The following is a 20396-nucleotide window of genomic DNA, read 5'->3' on the forward strand; positions in this document are numbered from 1 at the left end:
AGCGTAAGACACACCTGTGTCTGTTTAACCACCCCTAGGTGCTTGGTGTCCAGAACGTGGAAACATCAGGAACCAAGCTTTTGCCAGATGTGTGACCTAGGGTTGTTGGGATGTTGGTCTTATGGGCAGACTCCCGACCTAACTCCCCTCCTCCCCACCACCTCAGGGAAAGCTGAAGCTTGCCCTAGGCAGTAGTAAGGGTTTTAAGTACTGGCTGTAACACACCTCTATGCTACAGAGTCTCACAGCCTGAGTGCTGTTTAGGGGAAGGGTGGTCCTCATCATTCTGAATGATGTCAGCCTGAAGACCTTGGACTGTTTCCAAAAGGTGGTCAGTTTTATAATCCTCAGTGTTTAACAGTTACACTAGTACAAGGTATGGGGGTTGGGGCAGTTGCTACTTGTATTTATTGTGACTGAACCTATGACAATACATGTTTTTAAAGTGTGCCACCACAAATGGAATAGATGTTCCAATAATGAGCTGAAATTGGTAGCCACCATGTCATGGGGAAGTCGGAAACCTGAAGGACAATAAAGAAATGAACCAAATGTCAGCTGTATTGTTCCTTAATTTCCTTGGGCTCCAGTGTTTTGTCCCAGCTTCCAGTTCCCTTACATTGGGAGAGTGAAAGGTGGGGTGCACATGCCTTTTGAGAATGGCACCCCTTCACTCTGAGCTCTGTAGCATCATATTTAACTTCAGCAGGCAGAGGATTCAGGTAAGAATCTCAAGAGTTCGGCCCATCTGAGGTCCCACAGGCCTCTATTCAGGCCTGTGGGGCTTTGCTGTTGCAATGTTCTCAGCACAGACAGCCGTGGGCTCATTCCACAGTCAGGTCTGCATCCACTTGAGATGCTCAGTTTTGTTTTGTTTTTTTTTTTGTTTTTGTTTTTTTTTTTTTTTTGTTCTTTTTTTTTGGAGCTGGGGACCGAACCCAGGGCCTTGCGCTTCCTAGGCAAGCGCTCTACCACTGAGCTAAATCCCCAACCCCAGAGATGCTCAGTTTTACATGGGTTTATTTTGAGGCAGGATCTGATATAGCCCAGGTTGCTTGTGAACTGACTTCTACCTCCCAAGTGCAGGGATGATAGGCATCCAGCACCATTGGAAATATTTTTCTTTAAAGAAGCTGATGACTAGAGATGGCTAAGTGCTGGTTGCTCTTCCACAGGACACAGGTTCTAGTCTAGCACCAAATTAGCAGCTCACAATCATCTGGAACTCCAGTCTCAGGAAGTTTGATACTCCACAGGCTCTGTACACGCATAGCACACAGACATACATGCAAACAAAACACTCCTAACATAATAAAATTAAGCCTGGCCTGGTGGTATACCACCTTTAACCTAGCACTTAGGAAGCAGAAGTATGTGAGTTTAAGGCTAACCTAGTCTACAAAGTGAATTCCAAAACAGGGCTACATATACTATCTCAATCAAAAGACAAGATGTGTATGAGTATCTTGCCTGCAATGTGTCGGATATGCCTCTGAGCCACCCTTAGCACACTCCGCCAGGATGTGTCGGGGAGAAGGGGGCGGGGAGTCAGAGGCTCAAGCTATAGTTCATGTTTGTCATCCCAACACCCAGGGGACTAAAGCACAAAGCTGGTGATTTCTAAACCATTCAGAGCTGTGAAACTGAGTGTTCTGTTCAGCAAGGGCCTTCCTTAGTCTGGCTGACCTGGAATTACATCCTGCTACCTCTGCCCCTCAGATGGTGTGACTATTGGTGCACCCAAAATGTGTGTAGTGCCACATTGCTTGGTTGGAAAAGCTATTAAATTGATGCCAGATGTAGTGACGCACACCTTTAATCCCAGTGCTCAGGAAGCAGGTGGTTCTGTGTTCAAGGCTAATCTGGTCCACATAGCTCTAGGCCAGCTAAGCTTACATAGACCAGGTCAAAAAAAAAAAAAAATAGAAATAGGATCTTACTGTGTAGCCCTGGCTAACATGGAACTTTATGTAGACCAGGCTAGCCTCTATTACTTAGGTATCTGCCTGCCTCTGACTCCTCACTGCTTGGGGTCACTACTAGGAGGACCATACCCAGCCTTTTAACTTTTTTGTGTATGGATGTTTTTCCTGCATGTATGCCTTTGTACTGTATGTATGCCTGATACCCAAAGAGAGGGTTAGATCCTGTAGAAACGGAGTTACAGTTGGGAGCCACCATGTGGGTGTTAAGACTGAACTCAGCTTCTCTGTACTTTTATCTACTGAGCCATGTCAGGCCCAGCAATCCCCCTGCCTTTTAAGATTTTAATTTGTATTTGTGTGCATAGGTATGTGTCTGTGTAAATGTATATACCAGGTGTGTGTGGTGCCCGTGGGGACCAAAAGAGGGTGACATTCCCTGGAGCTGCAGTTACAGGCTATTGTGAACTATCCAACAGAAGTGTTGGGACTGAATTCAGGTCTTTTGGAAAAAATGAGGGTTCTCTTTACTGAACTAACACTCTCTCTCTCTCTCTCTCTCTCTCTCTCTCTCTCTCTCTCTCTCTCCTCTCTCGCTGCACAGGCATGCGTGCACACACACACACACACACACACACACACACACACACACACACACACACCCTGCACACATGTTAATCCTGCTCTTGAAACAGTGTATTACCGTGTAACCCTGGCTTGCTGGCTCTTCCTCACCTCTGCAAGACACAGAGCCAGTGGAGGTTTTTCCTGATCCATGATGCATCCACACTGATGCCCAGGACCCAGCATTTCTGAGCATTTCTCCAGGGTTCTGCCCTTGTGAGTCAGGCACTGTCTCAGTGTCCCCAGGTGTCCGCAGGCCAACTGTAAGCTATGGGTTTAAGCAGTGTTTTAAGCTGAGAAACAGGAATCGTTAGTTCTGTTCACTATGACCTGATACCTCTAAACTGAACATCACAATGTGCATTGGGGTGGGGGTGGGGGGATAAAGACTGTCAGCTGACACCTAGATCAGCAAAAAAAAAAAAAAGAAAAAGGAGGGGGTGGGGAGAATCCAAGCACAGTGGTGTTCACTTTTAATCCTTAACACTCAGGAGGCAGAAGCAGGTGGGTCTCGGAGTTTGGAGCCAGCCTGGTCTACATAGAGGGTCCCAGGATAGCCAGAGCTATATAGCCTTAAAAACAAAACCAACCAACCAACTGACAACAAAACAAAAGCCCATAGACAGATAAACAAGAAAAATGGGTAGCTGGTCTTGGTGCATGCTTGGAATCTCACTGCCCAAGAGGCAGAGGCAAGAGGATTGCTCCATTTTTCTATTTGGATTACACAGTGAGTAGCCCAGGCTGGCCATGCCTACATAGCAAAACCCTGTCTCAAAAACAAATCTGGGGCTGTGGCTTAGTGGTACAGTCCATGCCTGGAAAGCCCCAGTGAGCGGCTGGGGCTTGCTCAGAGATCATCTCTTTAGTGACAGTAAGATTCTAGATTCCACCCCCAACACTAGAGAGAAGGGAAATGGGAAGTGGGTGGTGAACTCAACTAGTGTGAAAATAAGAATTCATTCTGAGCAAAGTGTGCTGGAATCTCATAAGACAATATAGACCCTGAGTCTAACTAAGCCACACTCTTCTCCAAACCCCAAGGATGGTGTCTTTGCCCTGTTTTTCAGGTGCTGAGGACAAATATACAGCCCATATCAATTGGTTCCTTCTGTCCACTGTGTGTGTGTGTGTGTGTGTGTGTGTGTGTGTGTGTGTGTGTGTGTGTGTGTTGGGGGGTGAGTGTCTCTCTCTAGCCCTGGAGTTTAGACCCCTCCCCCCCCTTTTTTTTCTTTTCTTTTTTTTCCGGAGCTGGGGACCGAACCCAGGGCCTTGCGCTCTCCACTGAGCTAAATCCCCAACCCCGACCCCTCCCCTCTTATAGCCTCAGTTTCCCCATCTGCCAATAAGGCAGTAAGGGCCCAGCATGAGGAAACAGTTTCACATTCGACTTCCAGGGCACCAGAAACCTGTGGAGGAGAGGGGATCTGGGGCTGAGCCCAGTAAGACCCTCGACCAGGCAGCCCCTCAGACTATGTGGGCCTCATACATGTTTTCCAGACAGCCATTGTCACCAAACCCCTGTAAAATCAGAGGCAAGACTCCCATCTGCCTCTTCACTCTTCAGGATCCCCTTTAGAGTACGTTAGCTCCCTCCATTTTCTCATTCCTTTCCTATTCCAGCCTCAGGAACGTCACCAGCGTCACTCTGTTGTGTGTCCTTTTAAATGGTTTGGGCCCAGCCCCAAACAGCCTTAGTCTGTCCCTGGATACCACCGCCCACGGGTGTTCCTCAGTTACAACTTAACACCTATCTCCACATCTCGGTTCTTCTTTTACTTGGTATTGCACTTGCTTCCTTGTTGAAGGCAAAGATGGTTGAAGCCTCTTCTCGAAGTCTCAAGATACGCAGAATGGGGCTGCACACCTTGGGAAGTAGAGGCAGGAGAATCCAAGTTCCAAGCCATCCTAGGTTGCATAGTGCGATGTCTGGAGTAGCCACGCCTCGATCTAACATTAAGATACAAAATCACCACCACCACTACCACCACCACCAACAACAAAGCAGATTACCAGTAGCTGGGTCTGTTATTTCCCTGTAATCTCGTCCTATGGAGAAAAGTACCATCACTCAGAACTCCCAGCTTCAAGAGACCGGAGTACAAACCACAGCTGTCTCTGCACAACTGGACACCTGTGTGGGTACAGTTCCCACAGCTGTAAATGCTGTTCCAGCCAACAGGCAGTCGCGCTGGTCCCAATTCAAGCGTCATCACATCCCGGGGAACGACTATAGAACTTTTAGAAATTTGTCCGGATTGGGGACATGTAGGATCAGGGTTTGAATTTCCCCACTCCCGGAGATTTTTAGGTCTAAAGCTAGAATTTCCACATACGTGCCTTTCTCTAAAGTGCCGAAAGCTCCCCAGCCCCTGCTCAGTGACTAGGTTCTACCGCTAAAGCCATTTGCGAGGAAGAGCGAATTTATTGCAGGTTCCAACCTGGAACTTGGCGTGCACGGCTGATCCGCAGTTTCTCTGCACCGCGGTAACCCACCGCGCAACAGCTCATTCCGCGCAGGCGCAATGCTTCTCTCTCTTCTCTTTGCGCCCCTCCCGGGGCCTTCTCACCAGAAATCGAGGATGCGCATGCGCTCTCCAGCAATCGGGTTGTGTAGGAGGAATCAGAACCCAACAGCCGGCCTCAGCGGGCCGCCGCCGTGGGGGAAGGGGAAGGGACAGGGCGCGTGCGCAGTGGCGCGCGGCGATTTCGCGGGTTTCCCGAAGCTCGCCCTTCGCGCGTGCGCCGCCCTGGCTCTGTGCCTGGTGCGGCGGGAACAGCGAGAACCCCGGCTCCTAGCCGGAGTCCCCGGCCCGCAGCCAGCCATTGCGCGCCACCTGGCCCGCTGAGGGCCGGGCGGACGGGCTGAACTGTAGCAGCTCGGCGATCAAAGACTTGCATCGTTCCGACAGTTCGAGGCCGTCAGGGTAGAGCACGCCGCGCTTCTGGCGCCGGGGTAGACCAGCAATGTCCGAGTCGTCGAAGGGCATACACCCGGTGACCATGACGTAGAGCACAACGCCCAGGCTCCACACGTCGTATTTCTTGGGGTCGTAGGGGATGCCCAGGAGCACCTCAGGTGACGCATACGCGGCCGAGCCGCAGTAGGTAGTGCTCAGGTCTGGGTAGCCGTGCGCCTGACGGCCGAAACCGAAATCCGTGAGCTTGACGCGGCGCTCGTCAGGACTTAGCAGCACGTTTTCGCACTTGAGGTCGCGGTGCACTAGGTGGTGGTCGTGCAGGTAGCGCACAGCGCCTGCGATCTGCGAGAAGAGTTCGCGCGCTTGCGACCCCGGGATGCGCCCGTTACGCTGCACTGCCTGCAACAGGTCGGTGGCTGCTGCCTCCATCACGATGTACAGCTTCCCGTTGCACACTTCGATGAATTCGAAGACGTGTACGATGTGCGGGTGCCGTACTCCCCGCAGGATGGACAGCTCTCGAGGCAGGAACTTGTTGACGAAGTCCGGAGGCGCTCGCCGGCGGTCCACCACTTTGATGGCCACCGTCCCTTTATACTTCTTGGAGGTGGCCACCTTCACCTTGGAGTAGCTGCCCTCACCTATCGTGCGGCCCAGCTTATAGCCAAGTTCGCTCAGGAGTTTGTCGCCCGACATGGTGGCGCCCGGGGCGCGCGGGGAGCAGGAGGCGGCTGCTGTCGGGGGGCGGCCGGACTCCAATCTCGGGCCTAACCCATGGTGCTTGGCACCTGCACCCCCGTGCCCCCATGTGCCCACTCCCAAGGCCCTACAGCCGCGATGACTTTTATTGCCCGGGTAACAATTTCTGCCTTGTGAAGTGACTGCGGGCGTCACTCGGCTTTGGGGTGGGGGCCCTCCCTCCCCCGCCCCGCGGGCTCCCTAAACCCTTCCTAGGCTTTGTGACTCAATCGCCCTGAATGGTCAGTTCCTCATGAGAGGCCACTGGCGAGGGGACTGACCACTAATGTGGAACAGGCTAAGTCCTTCCCTGAAGTGATGGTGCTCAGCTGGGTGGTAACCAGCCTGTTGCCTTGGCCCTTGGAGGTGGGGGTGTAAAGGGGCAATCTGCAAACCTCGAGCCTGACCACCATGGCTCACGAATGAGAGTAGGTGAACTCCAAGGGTTTTAGTGCAAGGAACAGGCGCCCAAGAGAGCTCTAGACGCCAACCACAGTTACACCCGTCTAGGGCCAGAGCGAGGAATGACTGACTTCCGGACCGCAAAAGGCTAGCGGAACGCTTCAGAATTGTGGGAGAACCTCCCGAGTGACGGAACTTCCGCCACACTCAAAATGGCGGTCGCGAGTAGCCTCACTTCCGCTGGCCACCGGAAGTCGCGGATCCTGAAAGTATGGCGGCGTCGAAGGTGAAGCAGGACATGCCCCCACCAGGGGGCTACGGCCCCATCGACTACAAGCGGAACCTGCCCCGCCGGGGACTGTCGGGTCAGTGTCTAGGTGTCGACCTGTTCGTCGCAGACCAGGCTTCTTTTATGCGGTTAGGCGAGAGAGGGGAGCCTGCGGGCTTCAGAGCTCACGATGTGAGGGGAGGCAGAGTTTGAGTCTTGGTTCTCTAGTGCAGCTTCCCAGAAGCCTGACTGTTCACGTCCCCTGTTTTCTAATTGGCTTCCACGGGCTGGGAAACTAAGCCTGCGAGAAGCGCTAACCCGGAATTAGGCGTTTTTGTTTGTTTTAGGCTGGTCTCAAACTCTGTAGCAGAGGATGACCTAGAACTCCTGATCTCTTGCCTTCACTTTCGAAAGCTACGCTGATAGGTATGCACCGTTATACTTTAAAAAAAAATTTTTTTTTTTTTAGATTTTGCAGATAGGGACTTACTATATAGCCCAGGCTGGCCTCAAACTCGTGGCAATCCCGCATCTGCCAATGGATTGCTGGGATGACAGACAGACCCACCCGAGGCAGGATGTGTGTTGATTATAACGTAGCATAGAAGCCAGGCTAGTCTTAAATTCTAGCCTCCCTAGGGCTGGTTCCTCTTCGGACATTTTCTGCCCGCCCCTACAGAGTTTTATGGAGCCCAGGCCAGCCTTCACCCCAGCTCTCTGCCTTCATAGTGCCAGGATGACAGGCATGTGCCCACCATACTAGGCTGTGTTTTTAAGTTTTCTTAAAGGTATTTTAAGTAACATTTACAATTTTATTATCGACTTCAATAGGAAAAGAATATGAAGAGAGTTAAGGTCCCCACTCTCAATGCTCAGAGTTACAGAAATACAGTAGTTAGAGACTGGGGCCCAATTAGAGTGCCTGCCTAGCATTTCAAAACCCTAGGTCAAACCCCCAGCACTGCATAAACAGGACTTGGTGATGCACACCCATCATCTCAGCATTTTGGATGCTGAAACAGTGGGGATCGATGGTTTAGGATCATCCTGGGCTACGTGGATCAACCTGAACTACATGATGCCATCTCACCCTAGGAAAAAAAGGAAAAAATGGACTCAGTAACTGAGAGATGGCTCAGTGGTTAAGGGCACTTGATGCTCTTCCAAAGGACCTGAGTGCGCTAATTCTACCTTCTACGAATTTAGATTTTTGGAATTTATTCATCAGACTTTACTATGCATATCATGCAAACTGCCTCAACTAAGAAAACAAGACTTCAGGTCCTATGTGACGGCTCACCTTAGATCCCAGACATGGGAAGCAAGGATGGGTTCACTGAGTTAAAGGCTAGCCTAGGTGGACCATGTGAAGAGTGCTTCTGTATTCTAGAGAGAGGAACCTCTGGGGGAAAGGCAACCCAGCCCCTGGGCTCGATAGTTCAGGGTTGGGGACTGGGTGTGCCAGGTACACACTGAGGGATGCTGGGGGAACCTGGAGGCCAAGTCAGTCGGCTTTGATATGTAAAATATGAACCTCTGTCCCTTGTCCCAGAGCCTCACCTGTTCTGGCTGTGAGGCATATCCTGGGTCTGCTTGTCTCTCCCCTGTCTTTTTTCATTTTTATTATATTTTGTGTGTGAATGAGACCAGGTGTGCAGTGCCTTTTTGCACATAAAGGGTTGAGGACAACTTGAGGAATGTGCTTCCTTCTACCGCGTGGGACTTAGGGATTGAATTCAGGTTCTCAGGTTAGCAGCAAGCCCTTTTACCCATCGTGCCAGCCTCTGTCTTCGTTCTTCCTTCAACATTTAAGTCCTGCATGTTTCTGAGTGCTTACATCTGTGCATGTACACTGCATGCATGCCCGGTACCTGTGCAAACCACAGGAGGTCATCAGATCCCCTGGAACTGAAGTCACTCGAGCCATGTAGGTGCTGCAGACTGAACTTAGCACCCTCTGCAAGAGCAAGTGCTCCCTCTTCTGCAGAGGGCCCCGGCTATTCTGGAACTCTGGATTAAAGGCGTGTGCCACCACTGCCTGGCTTCTTTTTTTTTTTTTTTTTTTTTCCCCTTTCTGTTTTTTAGTATTTATTACTAAATATCTGTGGGGAGTATGGAAATGTAGAGGTCAGAGGACAGCTTTGCAAAGTCAGTTTTCTTTTATCTTTCTGTGGGTTCTATTCTGCAGCACAAGTGTTTACCAGCTGAGCCATCTTGCCAGCCTTCTTTCTGTCTTTTTCTGAAGTGTTACACACAGGCCTGTGACCCTCTCAGGCCTGCACTTAGACTAAGCTGGTGGCCCCAAGTCAGGGTGGCTTATTTATTTATTTGTTTGTTTATTGGTTTCTGTGAGATAGGGTCTCTCTGTATAGTCCTGGCTGTCCTGGAACTCATTCTGTAGGACCAGGCTGGGCACCAGCCTCAGAGCTCCACCTGCCTTTGCCTCCTGCTTGCTGGGATCTAAGGTGTGCATCATTTGTTTTTAAATGTTTGTATTCCCACATTTATTTAGAAACAAGCTTTCATTGTAGCTCTTGAATTCTCTGTGTAAATGAGGATGACCCAGAGCTTCTGATCCTTCTGCTTCTGCCTCGTGAATGCTGGATGACATTTAGTGTGTCACTAAGCCTGGTTTCTGCGCTGCTGGCTATGGATCCCAGGGTTCATGCCTGTTAGGAAGCCGGCTACAGCTTCAGCCATGTGCCTGGCCCTTCCTTTTGTTCTGAAGTCACAGTGTTCCTTCTCCCTCCTCTCCAGTTCTTGACACTGCTGCCCTGGGCGTTGGTGCCCTGCACCTTTTTTGTTTGTTTTGTTGTTTTGAGACACTCAGGTGTCTTTGTTTTGAAATTTTTATTTATTTAGAGACAAGGTCTCACTATATAGCCGTGGCTGGCCTGAAACTCCATGTAGACCAGGCTGGCCTCAGACTCACAGAGATGTACCTGTCTCTGTCTCCCAAGTGCTGGGATTGAAGACGCGCACCACCATACCTGGGTAAGAGTGAAGTGTCTATGTGCACGTGAATGCAGGTGCTCAGGGAGGCCAGAAGAACTCGTCAGGTTCCCTGGAGTTGGGGTTGTGGATGCAGACCACCACAGTCCTGGCTGGCCATGGCAGATAGGATACTACCCACTGCAGACCCAGCTGGCTGTGTGGATGTAGGCATTGCAGTGTTTCTTCAGGGTGGCTTTCAGCTGCACTCCAGCCTGGTGCACAAACTAGCCAGTGGGACTCATTGTGTCAGCATCCCTGCCTGTGGCTCTGCTTCTGGTTCTGGTTGCTGGGAACTGCTATAGCCTGGGGAAGCCAAGAGGAGCCTCCCTGTGTGCAGACCCCAGACTGGCTTCAGACTGGTGTGTCTTGTGCACCTCCCTTCCTCTGTAGCTGGACATGGCTTCCGTTCACAGCTTCAGCACCCCACGCAGACCTTTCATTGTTGTTATTTTGGAGTTTTGAAACCATCTTACTGTGTAGCTCTGGCTGGGCAGGAACTTACCTTGTAGCCCAGGTAGGCCTTGAACTCAGATTCCCCTGCCTCTGCCTCCTGAGTGCTGGCGTTAAAGGTGTTGAGCCACTGCACCGGGCAGCTTATGTGATTTTCATTATGGGTGACTTGAGTCTGTATCTTGGATCCTGTGTCATCCCTGCAAATATTGTCATTCCCTATGACCTGTTGAGCTAATGGTGTCATTTACAACAGGACTGGTCCTCTTATTTAAGGAATTTGGGCTTGTGTTCTCCTAGATACATTTATATATCTATCATGTGAGTTGAGTCAGGGCTGTGATCTGCACATCTCCTCTGTTTGAACCAGAGCATGTATCCATGGCTGGGCTGGAACGTGGAGTACACTAGGGAAGCCTCAAACTGTGGTTCTCATGCCTCCCTCCTGAGCACTTGGATTATAGGAGCGCTGGTCTAGACCTTTATGCAGGTGAACTCCTGATGGTTCACCTGCCTTTGCCTCTCAAGCCTTCCTGTATTACTCCCAGCCTACTGTTTTCTTTCTTTTTTCTCTTTCTTTCTCTCTTTTTTTTTTTTTTTTTTTTTTTGAAACAGGTCCCATGGAGAGCCTAAGGTGGCCCCAAACTAAGGATGACCTTGAACTATTGATAAGGGAGGGAACCAGGAGGTCAGCTTGTGAGGCAGGCGAGCACATACAGCGGAGCCAGCTCCAGGAGACCAGGGGCTCTGTGCATCTCATGCTGCCAGTGGTCTTGGGCTAAGAAGACTTCTGTTCCCCATTAAATTATTGAGACTCTTTGTACAAAGCCAATTGGCCGTAAAATGTGAGGGTTTATTTGTGGATTGTGAACGCCTGGTTCTGTCCTCCTAGCAAACATGACTGTCCCCGTGCCAGCATGTCTTTCTGCATACACAGCTGTTTGGCTGTTTGAGGTTGTTGCATTCGAATCCTAAAACTTTGCTCCTGAAGGCAGCCAACACCTCCCTGTCTTCCACGTGAGTTTCATGACCTGCCTGTGGGTTTCTATAAGGGGAAAAGGTCCTGGTTCCGATGGTGATTGTGTTGGGTCTGCACACAGTGTGGGGGAACACTGCATCCATTCACAAACTTACCGATTCAGCAAAGAATGACACAGGGTGACAGTAGGGGGCCGAAGTGAAGGATGTGACTTCTACCCCTACACACCCCAGCCCTCCAACCTCCATGCACCTCCTGAAATGCAGCCCACCCCAGCGATCTCTGTAGCCACCCAGGTGCAGAAAAGGGCTGGGCATTGGCATGTGACTCTTGTCCCAGGCTTCTCACTCTAGATATAGCCAGGACAACACTTGGGTGCCCACGTGTAAGGACCAGAGCTCCCCACCAGGGCCTGTTCTTCTGTTCAAGCCATAGTCTAGGGCTGAGTCTCTTAGCTGTTGAAAATGAGGGTGCAGTGCTGCCTCTGTACCACGGTCAGCTGGCCAGAGAACACCTGGGGCTTCCCCAGAGAGCTTGTACCTCTCAGCCTGGAACACAGCCCTAAGGTTTGAACTGGCTTGGAGAGAAATGTTTAACTCCTAGCCTAGCCTAGGATCCAGGCAGCCCTTAGAGGCTTGCTGAGATCCAGGGACACTCAGGCTGCACCCCAGAGCCTGACCTACCCCCCTGTGGCCCAGCCTCCATACCATCTGTAGTCACTGGTAGGTGACCCCTGGGGCTTGTCCTGCCAGTCAGGATTGGCACTGCCCCTGCTGGTCTTCAGTAATTATTTATGGTGGCCCTTGTCTCCCCTGGAAGCAGGGCAGGTGGTCTACCCCGCTGAACCTGCAATGCCTACACCACTCCTGGAGTCAGGAGCAGGCTGTGTGGCACCCCAGGGCACTTCCAGCCTCTTCCTTATAAAGCAATGTTTTTTTGTTTGTTTTTTGTTTTTGTTTTTTTTTTCCTTTGGAGCTGGGGAATGAACCCAGGGCCTTGCACTTGCTAGGCAAGCGCTCTACCACTGAGCTAAATCCCCAACCCCCTAATGCAACCCTTTTGATACAGTTCCTCATGTGTGACTCCCTCCCCAGTATAAAACTATCCTGTTGCTACTTCATAACTAATTCTGCTACTGTTATGAATTGTAATGCAAATGTCTAATATGGAGCCCTAGACTCTGGGGCTCTCCTGTGTCCTTCAGAAAGTGTGGCAGGCCAGACTAGCAGCAGAAGAGACAGACTGTTCTGGGGAAATGGCTAAGGACAGTCTACCTGTGGAGGGCGTAGAAGGCAGAGCCAGCAGATTCACTGGGTACAACTGCCCAGTGTTACTGAATGGGGTCCAGGAGGTCACCATCCTGAGAGGGGGTTCTTGTTTCTCTTACAGGATACAGCATGTTTGCTTTGGGCATCGGGGCCTTGATCTTTGGCTACTGGAGAATAATGAGGTGGAACCGGGAGCGTAGGTAGGCTGCTCACCACTGGGTCTCTGTGAGGATGAGGGTGTCCTTGGCTGTACAGGGAGAAATGTGTATCCAGTCCCTTCTTCCCAGCTGAAGCAAAGAGCGGTGACCAGGTCCTCAGCTGTTAGATTTGGGCTTCATAGTTGCTCCGTGGGTGGTAACCAGCAGAGGCAGGTACAAGAGAACCCAAGACCTTGAGGGTCATAGATGAAAAGTGTCACTGGAAAGAATCCTCTTCCTAGGCTGTATCACTGGGTTCTGTTTCCTCAGCCCCTGAAGTTGAGAGGTTCCCGACTCCCTGTGGGGATAATAGGAACTGTGGAAGAAGGCCAGCAGGCCTAGCACCCTGCTATTTTGAGAACAAAGGGAATTGGTTTTGTAAGGCCCAGAGCCTGGTGCTTCTCCCCTCCATCCAAAGCATCAAGCAGGGCTATATTTAGGATTTTAAAAAAATGTTTATTTGAAAGGGAAGTGTGAAGCCAACAGTTTTGTGGCTGCTGTAGCCTGTGCCAGCTGTGCCCTAGCTTGCCCTCCTGTCCCAACTCAGGTGGCCCATGGTGACCCCTCCCTCCCCTTCCCCACCAGCACCCTGTGGCCCAGTGTTGTCTGTGTCCCACACTCCCCAGCAGTCACGTCTGACACACTGGGTATTGGTTTTCCAGGCGCCTGCTGATCGAGGACTTGGAGGCCAGGATCGCCCTCATGCCACTCCTCCAGGCAGAGAAGGACCGCAGGTAGGCTGGGGTGGGAGGTCCAGTGGCGCCGTCTGGCTGGGAAGGGGCAGACGTTGCCTTGAGCTCAGCCATGCCCTGTGACCACAGGACCCTGCAGATTCTTCGGGAGAACCTGGAGGAGGAGGCTATCATCATGAAAGATGTGCCCAACTGGAAGGTGGGGGAGTCTATGTTCCATACCACACGATGGGTGCCACCCCTCATCGGCGAGCTTTATGGGTTACGCACCAAGGAGGAGATGGAGAACGCCAACTTCGGCTTCACCGGGTACACTTAGGGCCTGAGCCGACGTGCATAATAAAGAATAGTCAAATAAACTGTTGACTCTTGCGACTCTATAGTGACTCTATTGCAGATCCCTATACTCTGGGCCTGGTGCCCAGTCATCACAGAGTTAAGTCACCCCCTGTGCTTTGGCCAATGGCTGTATGCAGCGCCTCCTAGTGGCTCCTGATTAGCAGGCACCTAGTCACAGGGCTCCGCCCCCAAGGCCACCCATAAAAGACAGAGCAGAGGCAGCTTTCCTGTGCGACCATGAGCAGCAGTGTGCACAACGACACGGGTCCTGTCCAGTTGCCGGAGGAGAGGCGCTTTCTCAGGTCAGCAGGTGATGGGGTCGTGGCCAGGGTCGCAGGCTGGAGGCAGGTGATCCTGGAGCCTAGGGTCTGCTGGGAGCTTGCAGGTGCATCCCAGGCCAGTTGCCAGGGAAACTGCATCCAGGCAAGCGAGCCCTCGTAGTTACCCATCAGGTTCTCACTGTCAGATATGGTGTGGGGCTTGGAGTCACACAGAGGCTTTGACTATCAATTGCCACTGGGAGCCACAGGAGGCTCAGGATGGGGGTTATGATGCGTTGCCAAAGCCCCTGGCACATTTTTGGGTGTAGAATGTATGCATGACGCCAGGTGAACATGTGGTGGGGAGGGCATCCAGGTTCCTTGACTTTCTAGAAGTAATTTGGGATTGTCAGGCTCAGTTCCCTTTAGCACTGAACCTGAAGAGAGATCTAAGCCTGGCTGCTCCGGTCCTATGAGCTGGAGTTGAGGGAAACCCCAATACTAATCCCCAAGTGGCAGATAGGCTGCCCAGCTTCTCCCTCCAGCTCTTGTCCACCCTGCACCAGGGTCAGCGATGCCCCTTGGTTGTGTTCTCCAGGGCTCACTGTCCCTGCTGTCATAGTTTCGGTGGAGACAGGGGAGAGGTCAGCACCCCTACCCTGCAGAAGCAGCCCCCATGGCTGTCAGACCAAAGTGGGACTGAGCCTCTCCACAGCCATGCCTGTGAGTGGAGGTCCGAGGTCCCCATCAGGTCTGCCTTCCTCTAATCTCCTCCACCTTGTTTTTTAAGAGTCTCTCACTAAACCTAGACTACTGATTGTCTATACTGACTGGCCAGCAAGTCCACAGATGCTCCTGGTTGTCCCTTAATAGTGCTTGGGTCGTGGGCACACTTATTGTACCCAGCTGTTTATCCACCTCCACCCGACCCCTGCAGGTTCTAGGAATTAAACTGATCACAAAGCCATCAGTTTGCTGACTCTTAAGGCATGTCTGTGTACTTGCTGTGAAGGTGTCTGTACAGAAAATGTGCATTGGGCCCCCTGAAGCAGGAACTGCCCAGTGTTGGTGCTGGGAGCTGAACTCAGGTCCCTTCGAGAGCACTTCCAGGTCTTAGCCACTGAGACATCTCTCAGCCCCCAGCAAGCTTTTGAAACAGTGTTTCACTAAGCAGGACGAGTGAGAGTCCTGCCTCACGCTCCACATGCTGGGATTCAAGGATGTGCCACTATGTCTGGGCCTTACCCTACACTGAGCACAAGCTGGCTGGGCTGGGCCAGAAGCTGGGCGGGTGGCCCAGTGCCTTCTCCGTCTTCTTCCTCTACTCCTGCCCTGTACCTGTGGTCTCTCTGTAGTCCCGGCTGTCCTGGAACTCGCTCTGTAGACCAACCAGGTTGGCCTTGAACGTAGAGATCTGCCTGCCTCTGCCTCCTGAGCGCTGGGATGAAAGTCATCAGTGCTTTGTGCAGTTCAGCTCTGACTGTATCTTGGTGTGCTGTTGAGCCCTTCCTACCCTGTTCCCCACATGTGCTAACTTTGCCCCAGCTCTTTCTGCCCCAGATCATTCCAGACTTGCTCCACGTGCTCTCCCTTCCTGCCTTGACCTTCCTCCATGCTTCTCCCGTCCTCTAGGATGCTCTGCCTGGCGTCCCAAGCACTAGGATGAAAGTTATGCAGTACTCCATGTCTCAGCAGTGCCTGCTGGGCAGTGTGCACCCCACGCCACCAGTCCACACCTGGAAAGGAAGTGAAGAGGGATGTTAGCATCAAGCACACCCTGTCCTACTCCCAGCCCCGGTTCTGTAGTGCAGTGTCCACCGTGCCAGTCTGCCTGCCCTGTCACAGGCAGAGGCTCCCTGTGCTTGGAAGTGCCCGGCACTGCTGTCCCTTCCTTCCTTAAAACTTTTATCATTTCCCCTGATGCTGTGTGTGGAACCTGGGCCTCATGCATGCTTGACAGATGTTCTGCCAAGCCAGAGCCAACAATAAATTGCTAATGACTTTTGAACAGAGACTCTAGAATCATGTAATCTGTTCTTGCCTTCAGTTCTGTTAGAGGTAGGCTGGAGACAGTCCTCAGCCAAGTGGTGGTAAAGCCACATAGCCCAGCAGCCCATCTCTCTGGTTTCAGATATCTTAATTTTCTGTGTTTAGATAGGGTCTCATGCTAGGCGAGGTGGCACACACTTTTAATCCCCTTTAATCCAGCACTCAGGAGGCAGAGGTAGGTGGATCTCTGAGTTCAAAGCCAGCCTTGGGAGTTCCAGGATAGAACAGTAAGGGCTATACAGAGAAACAAAACAACCCCCCCCCAAAAAAAAAAAACCCAGCCAAACAGAAGTCTCTCTATGATATACCCTCAGTTCACCATTCTGCCTCCCAAGTTCTGGGGTTAAAGGAGTAAGCTACCAAGCCTGGTTCAGATATCTTAAGTTCATTGTCCAGTTGAAGGCCCCCTCCCATTTTCCTGAATGAGCTGCTAAATTTCCCTGAAGTCTTCAAAAACGTTGTCAAGTCACACTCATCAGTCTGCCCCCTCCAATGTGCTGGAGCTTCCTCTCTGGCCCCTGTGTCAGAAATCAAATTCTTTTAAGGTTTGGGGTTATAAATCTGAGAGAGGAAGACAAAGGATTTGATGATATCCTGGGCTATGCAGCAAGATCTTGCGGCATGGGGGCTCCCTTTCTGATCTCTGAGTCGGGGGTCTGATCTCTGATCATGGGGGTCTTTCTTTCTGATCTCTGAGTCGCTGGGCTCAGTCTCAGTTTTCTGGCAATAAAACCACCAGTGAATGACTCACCACCAGAGGGCTCGCATGCCTCAGGCTGCCGCTGCCATTTCAAACCATGCTTATGGGATGGGAAAACTGGGCAAGAGATGGTGGACCTGGGGCTCAAGGTCACTGGAACCCCCTCGTGGGTAATGACAAGGTGAGGGTCTTCGGCCGGGGCTGGGCAGCCATCCTCGAGTCTCTATTCCCTGTCTGCACTTCTGAGCGTGTTGCCCAACTCTGCCTGCAGCACCTCGGAGGCGGCCGCCCTGGAGCGGGAGCTACTGGACGAGTACCGCTTCGGGCAGCAGCAGCTGGTGGAACTATGTGGGCACGCCAGTGCGGTGGCTGTGACCAAGGTACCAGCCCCTTTTGCTCGGGGTTACTTTAACCTATTACTCGAATTAGGAAACTGAAGGACGTGGGAGCTCACCGCCAGACCAGACCAGAAAACCCAAACCCTGAGTGTCAGAGACTCAAATTGGGGGGAGGCACCTACAGGGTGGGCTGAAGCTTCCGAGGTGCAGGTCTCCCACAGGTGTGATCTACCTGCCAGCTATCCCCGCCATATGCACACCTCAAAATGCCCCAATGAGAAAAGAGGTCCTAAGATGGGCAATGTGGGACCGCAGTGGACTAAATGAGGTCCGAAGCGGGGGCGGGGGGTAGGGGTGGGGCAAACTACATGTATTTGGCTCCGCTAAACCTTCACCCCCAAGATGACAGGAGGTTGTTGACGTCAGAGGCGCTTGCTCTGAGGCCCACTGAGTGGGTCTTGGGATCCTCCACGTAGAAGCCCAAGGAAGGAATACAAGCACCTCCCAAGTTTAAAAATTCAATTTATTGTACACGGCCCCCGGTTTGAGTGTGAGCATGTGGGATGGGTAGGATAGTTTGTGAGCCAGTGTTCTTCCACCGTGTGGGTTTCAGGAAAGAAACTACGGTCCCTGAAGAGGCTTGGTAGCAAGTTTTTCCGCTGACTTGGTTCACAGTTGCTAACTCCACAGTTGGGGGCCTGAGGCAAGTTCAATTGCTGCAAGTTCAAGACCAGCCTGAGTTAGAGTGAGGACCTCTAAAACAACAAAAATTATGCACAGACTGATCTTTGAAACAGAAAGCAGACAGATAGAAAATACCGAAAGGTAAAGGCAGGGGTGGGGCAGAGACAGATGGCCTAGGCGCCATTCTTGCTGAATTGCGGACATCCCTCCGGAATCACCCCACTTTTCAGCTTTTAGAAAGAGCTGGGCGAAGGACGTGGGAATGTGTCCTAAGGGTATACGGAGTAAACAAACCACACTGGGACTAGGCGCATTATCCGGGTTCCTACTCTGGCTGAGCGAAGTCGGTCTGCCTGCCCCACATGCAGACCACCTTTCTGCCACTGCTACGTCCCTCTGCCCCAGCCCCCCCCCAAACCCCACCGAGTCGTCCTGCTGTGCTGTGTCTCAGGTGTTCCCCTTGCCCTCGCTGTCGCGGAAGCAGAGAACGGTGCTTGTCGTGTGCGGCCCGGAGCAGAATGGCGCCGTGGGGCTGGCGTGTGCCCGGCACCTACGGGTGTTCGTGAGTAACAGGGCCGTGATGTGGGGGACAGAAACGGGGCTGGGGTCCTGCTGCCTCCTGCCTCCATCACCGAACCCCTGTTCCCCCCAGGAATACCAGCCCAGCATCTTCTACCCCGCGCGTTCAGCCGACGCGTTGCACCGTGATCTGACCACGCAGTGCGAGAAGATGGACATCCCCTTCCTGTCCTTCCTGCCCGCCGAGGTCAGATGCGCCCACCCTGCCCCTGCCCTGACCCGTCCGAGCGTAGCCACTGACACCGTCCCCCTCCCCAGGTGCGGCTCATCGACGACGCGTACGGGCTGGTGGTGGACGCTGTGCTTGGGCCGGGAGTGCGACTGGCGGAGGCAGGCGGGCCCTGCGCGCGCGCTCTGGCCACGCTGAAGCGGCTCTCCATCCCGCTTGTGAGCCTGGACGTCCCCTCAGGCACGCCACCCAGGGGCAGCCTGGTTACCCTAGCCTGTTTTTTCCATCCATCCCAAATTCTCCCCTCTGCACCTCCCCACCCCCACCCCCACCCCCGGTTTTCCTCGTCCAACTCTTTGGACCTCAGTTTCCGCGTCTGGCCTCATCCTGTTCACACCCGCCCTGGGTATGGGAACAATACGAGTGGCTTCCCCAAGTGACTCGGTGTCCCCTTGGTCCGGGTGCTCAGCTCCATAGGCACCATCCACCGCCAGCCCAGTTGCTGGACAGACGTGAGCTCACTCGGCAGAGGACACGTCTGCCAGGCTAGAGCTGTTAGGGACAAACAGCGCTCAGCCTGCCGTGGGGACTGCGTGGGGGTGTCCCCAGCTAGATGACTCCAGGACCAGCCCAGCCCAAAGCCGAGGCATATCTAGTCTGCGGGGGGGAAGGCAGTAGGTGGTCCCGTGGCTCTGGTTAGTGCCTGAGGCAGGAGAGAAGTTCCAGTTGCTGGTCCGTGGACTGGGTGGAGCCGAAACTCCTGGTGGTTTGGGGAGGGGGTACAGTCCAGACAAATGTAACACGAGGTGGGTCAGAGAGCCAAGATGTCTCAGGTCGGAGGGGGAGGGTAATCAAATCCAGTGGGGATGCGGGGACACAGTTCTGAAGGAGGAGGTCTCAGGTCACAGCGCAGGGTGGGGACTTAGTCTGAGAAGGGAGGCTGAGGTCAGACCGGAGGTGGGTGAGGAAGGTCTGATTTGAGCCAGGCGGCTCCTGACCTGACCGCTGCGGAGACGCGGCTCGCAAGGCAGAGGCTGGGTCTTGGCAGGCTAGCGGTGGAAACGGTGTAGTTGGAGGGTGGAGGCGGTTCTGCGGTCAGCAGGTCTGACCGCTACCCACGTGCGTGGAGGGAGGCAGGGCAGACTTGATCCTGGGCCCGAGGTCCTCTCAGCTCCCCCTCTTCCGCCCCCAGGCTGGGATGCCGAGGCTGGCGGCGACGCGAAGGACACGGTGCAGCCCGATGTGCTAGTGTCCTTTGCGGCGCCCAAGAGCTGCGCTGGCCGCTTCTCCGGACGTCACCACTTTGTAGCCGGCAGGTTCGTGCCTGACGACGTGCGCCGAAAGTTTGGCCTGCACCTGCCAAAATATACTGGCACCGACTGCGTGGCCTCACTGTGACCCGCACCAATAAACATCTCCAACACCTCTCTTTCTGCCTCTTTTGTGCACCAGGCCAGGGGGTGGGCAGGTGGAGAGGGGACTTCCCTCCGGAGCTGCGCTGTGGACTTTCCTAGACTGGAGAGCAGACCCTAAGTGGGACTTCCAGGCTGCCGGGGGTGGCCTGCAGTATTTAGGACCGAAGTTAGACAATATAGAGAACGTCCAGCATCCTAGGACGCCCAACAGCTTCAAGTTTAAGACCAGAGGGAGCCCAGAACAGGGCACAGGACCCAGGTGGAGAAGGAGGGGGAACTCCGGGCACCGGGCAGACTAAGGGCAAGGCACCGCGGGAGGCATAGAAGAATGGTGACCCGCCGTTTGTACAGGGGCGTGGCTTGCGGCTGCGTCCCGCCCCTTTAGTTCCCTGCAGCTGCCAGGCCCGC

General features: G+C 53.0%; 3 protein-coding genes across 11 annotated transcripts; 2 read left to right on the forward strand and 1 right to left on the reverse strand.

Annotated features, from left to right (window-relative positions):
* Positions 1-214: 214 nt before the first annotated feature.
* On the reverse strand, positions 215-6731 carry Tssk6 (testis-specific serine kinase 6). Of its 6 annotated transcripts, none has more exons than XM_087587795.1 (4): positions 4988-6731; positions 4560-4680; positions 2658-2814; positions 215-524 (listed from the first exon to the last, which is right to left on the reverse strand). In XM_087587795.1, the coding sequence occupies exon 1, from the start codon at positions 6161-6163 to the stop codon at positions 5342-5344; it is 822 nt and encodes a 273-aa protein (XP_087443921.1). In that variant the 5' UTR covers positions 6164-6731; the 3' UTR covers positions 215-524; positions 2658-2814; positions 4560-4680; positions 4988-5341. The 6 variants fall into 6 exon arrangements, with proteins under 6 accessions (XP_087443921.1, XP_087443922.1, XP_087443919.1 ...); XM_087587796.1 differs by having other exon boundaries at positions 2626-2814; XM_087587793.1 differs by lacking the exons at positions 215-524; positions 2658-2814 and adding an exon at positions 3003-4413.
* A 132-nt stretch (positions 6732-6863) lies between these two features.
* Positions 6864-13835, forward strand: Ndufa13 (NADH:ubiquinone oxidoreductase subunit A13). The gene is made up of 4 exons (NM_001277222.2): positions 6864-6972; positions 12688-12766; positions 13426-13497; positions 13585-13835. Exons 1-4 carry the CDS (start codon positions 6879-6881, stop codon positions 13772-13774), a joined length of 435 nt encoding a protein of 144 aa, NP_001264151.1. The 5' UTR covers positions 6864-6878; the 3' UTR covers positions 13775-13835.
* Positions 13836-13942: 107 nt separating this feature from the next.
* Positions 13943-20001, forward strand: Yjefn3 (YjeF N-terminal domain containing 3). 4 transcript variants are annotated; one of them, XM_087588976.1, is made up of 6 exons: positions 13943-14096; positions 17075-17183; positions 18277-18387; positions 18478-18591; positions 18663-18791; positions 19766-20000. In XM_087588976.1, exons 1-6 carry the CDS (start codon positions 14032-14034, stop codon positions 19820-19822), a joined length of 585 nt encoding a protein of 194 aa, XP_087445102.1. In that variant the 5' UTR covers positions 13943-14031; the 3' UTR covers positions 19823-20000. The 4 variants fall into 4 exon arrangements, with proteins under 4 accessions (XP_087445102.1, NP_001420077.1, XP_087445100.1 ...); NM_001433148.1 differs by having other exon boundaries at positions 14009-14096; positions 18663-18813; positions 19766-20001; XM_087588974.1 differs by lacking the exons at positions 13943-14096; positions 17075-17183 and having other exon boundaries at positions 17652-18387; positions 18663-18813.
* Positions 20002-20396: the final 395 nt, after the last annotated feature.

The sequence above is a fragment of the Rattus norvegicus genome, chromosome 16 (assembly GCF_021556685.1).
Source record: "Rattus norvegicus strain SHRSP/BbbUtx chromosome 16, alternate assembly SHRSP_T2T, whole genome shotgun sequence".
In the NCBI taxonomy this organism is placed as follows: Eukaryota; Metazoa; Chordata; class Mammalia; order Rodentia; family Muridae; genus Rattus; species Rattus norvegicus.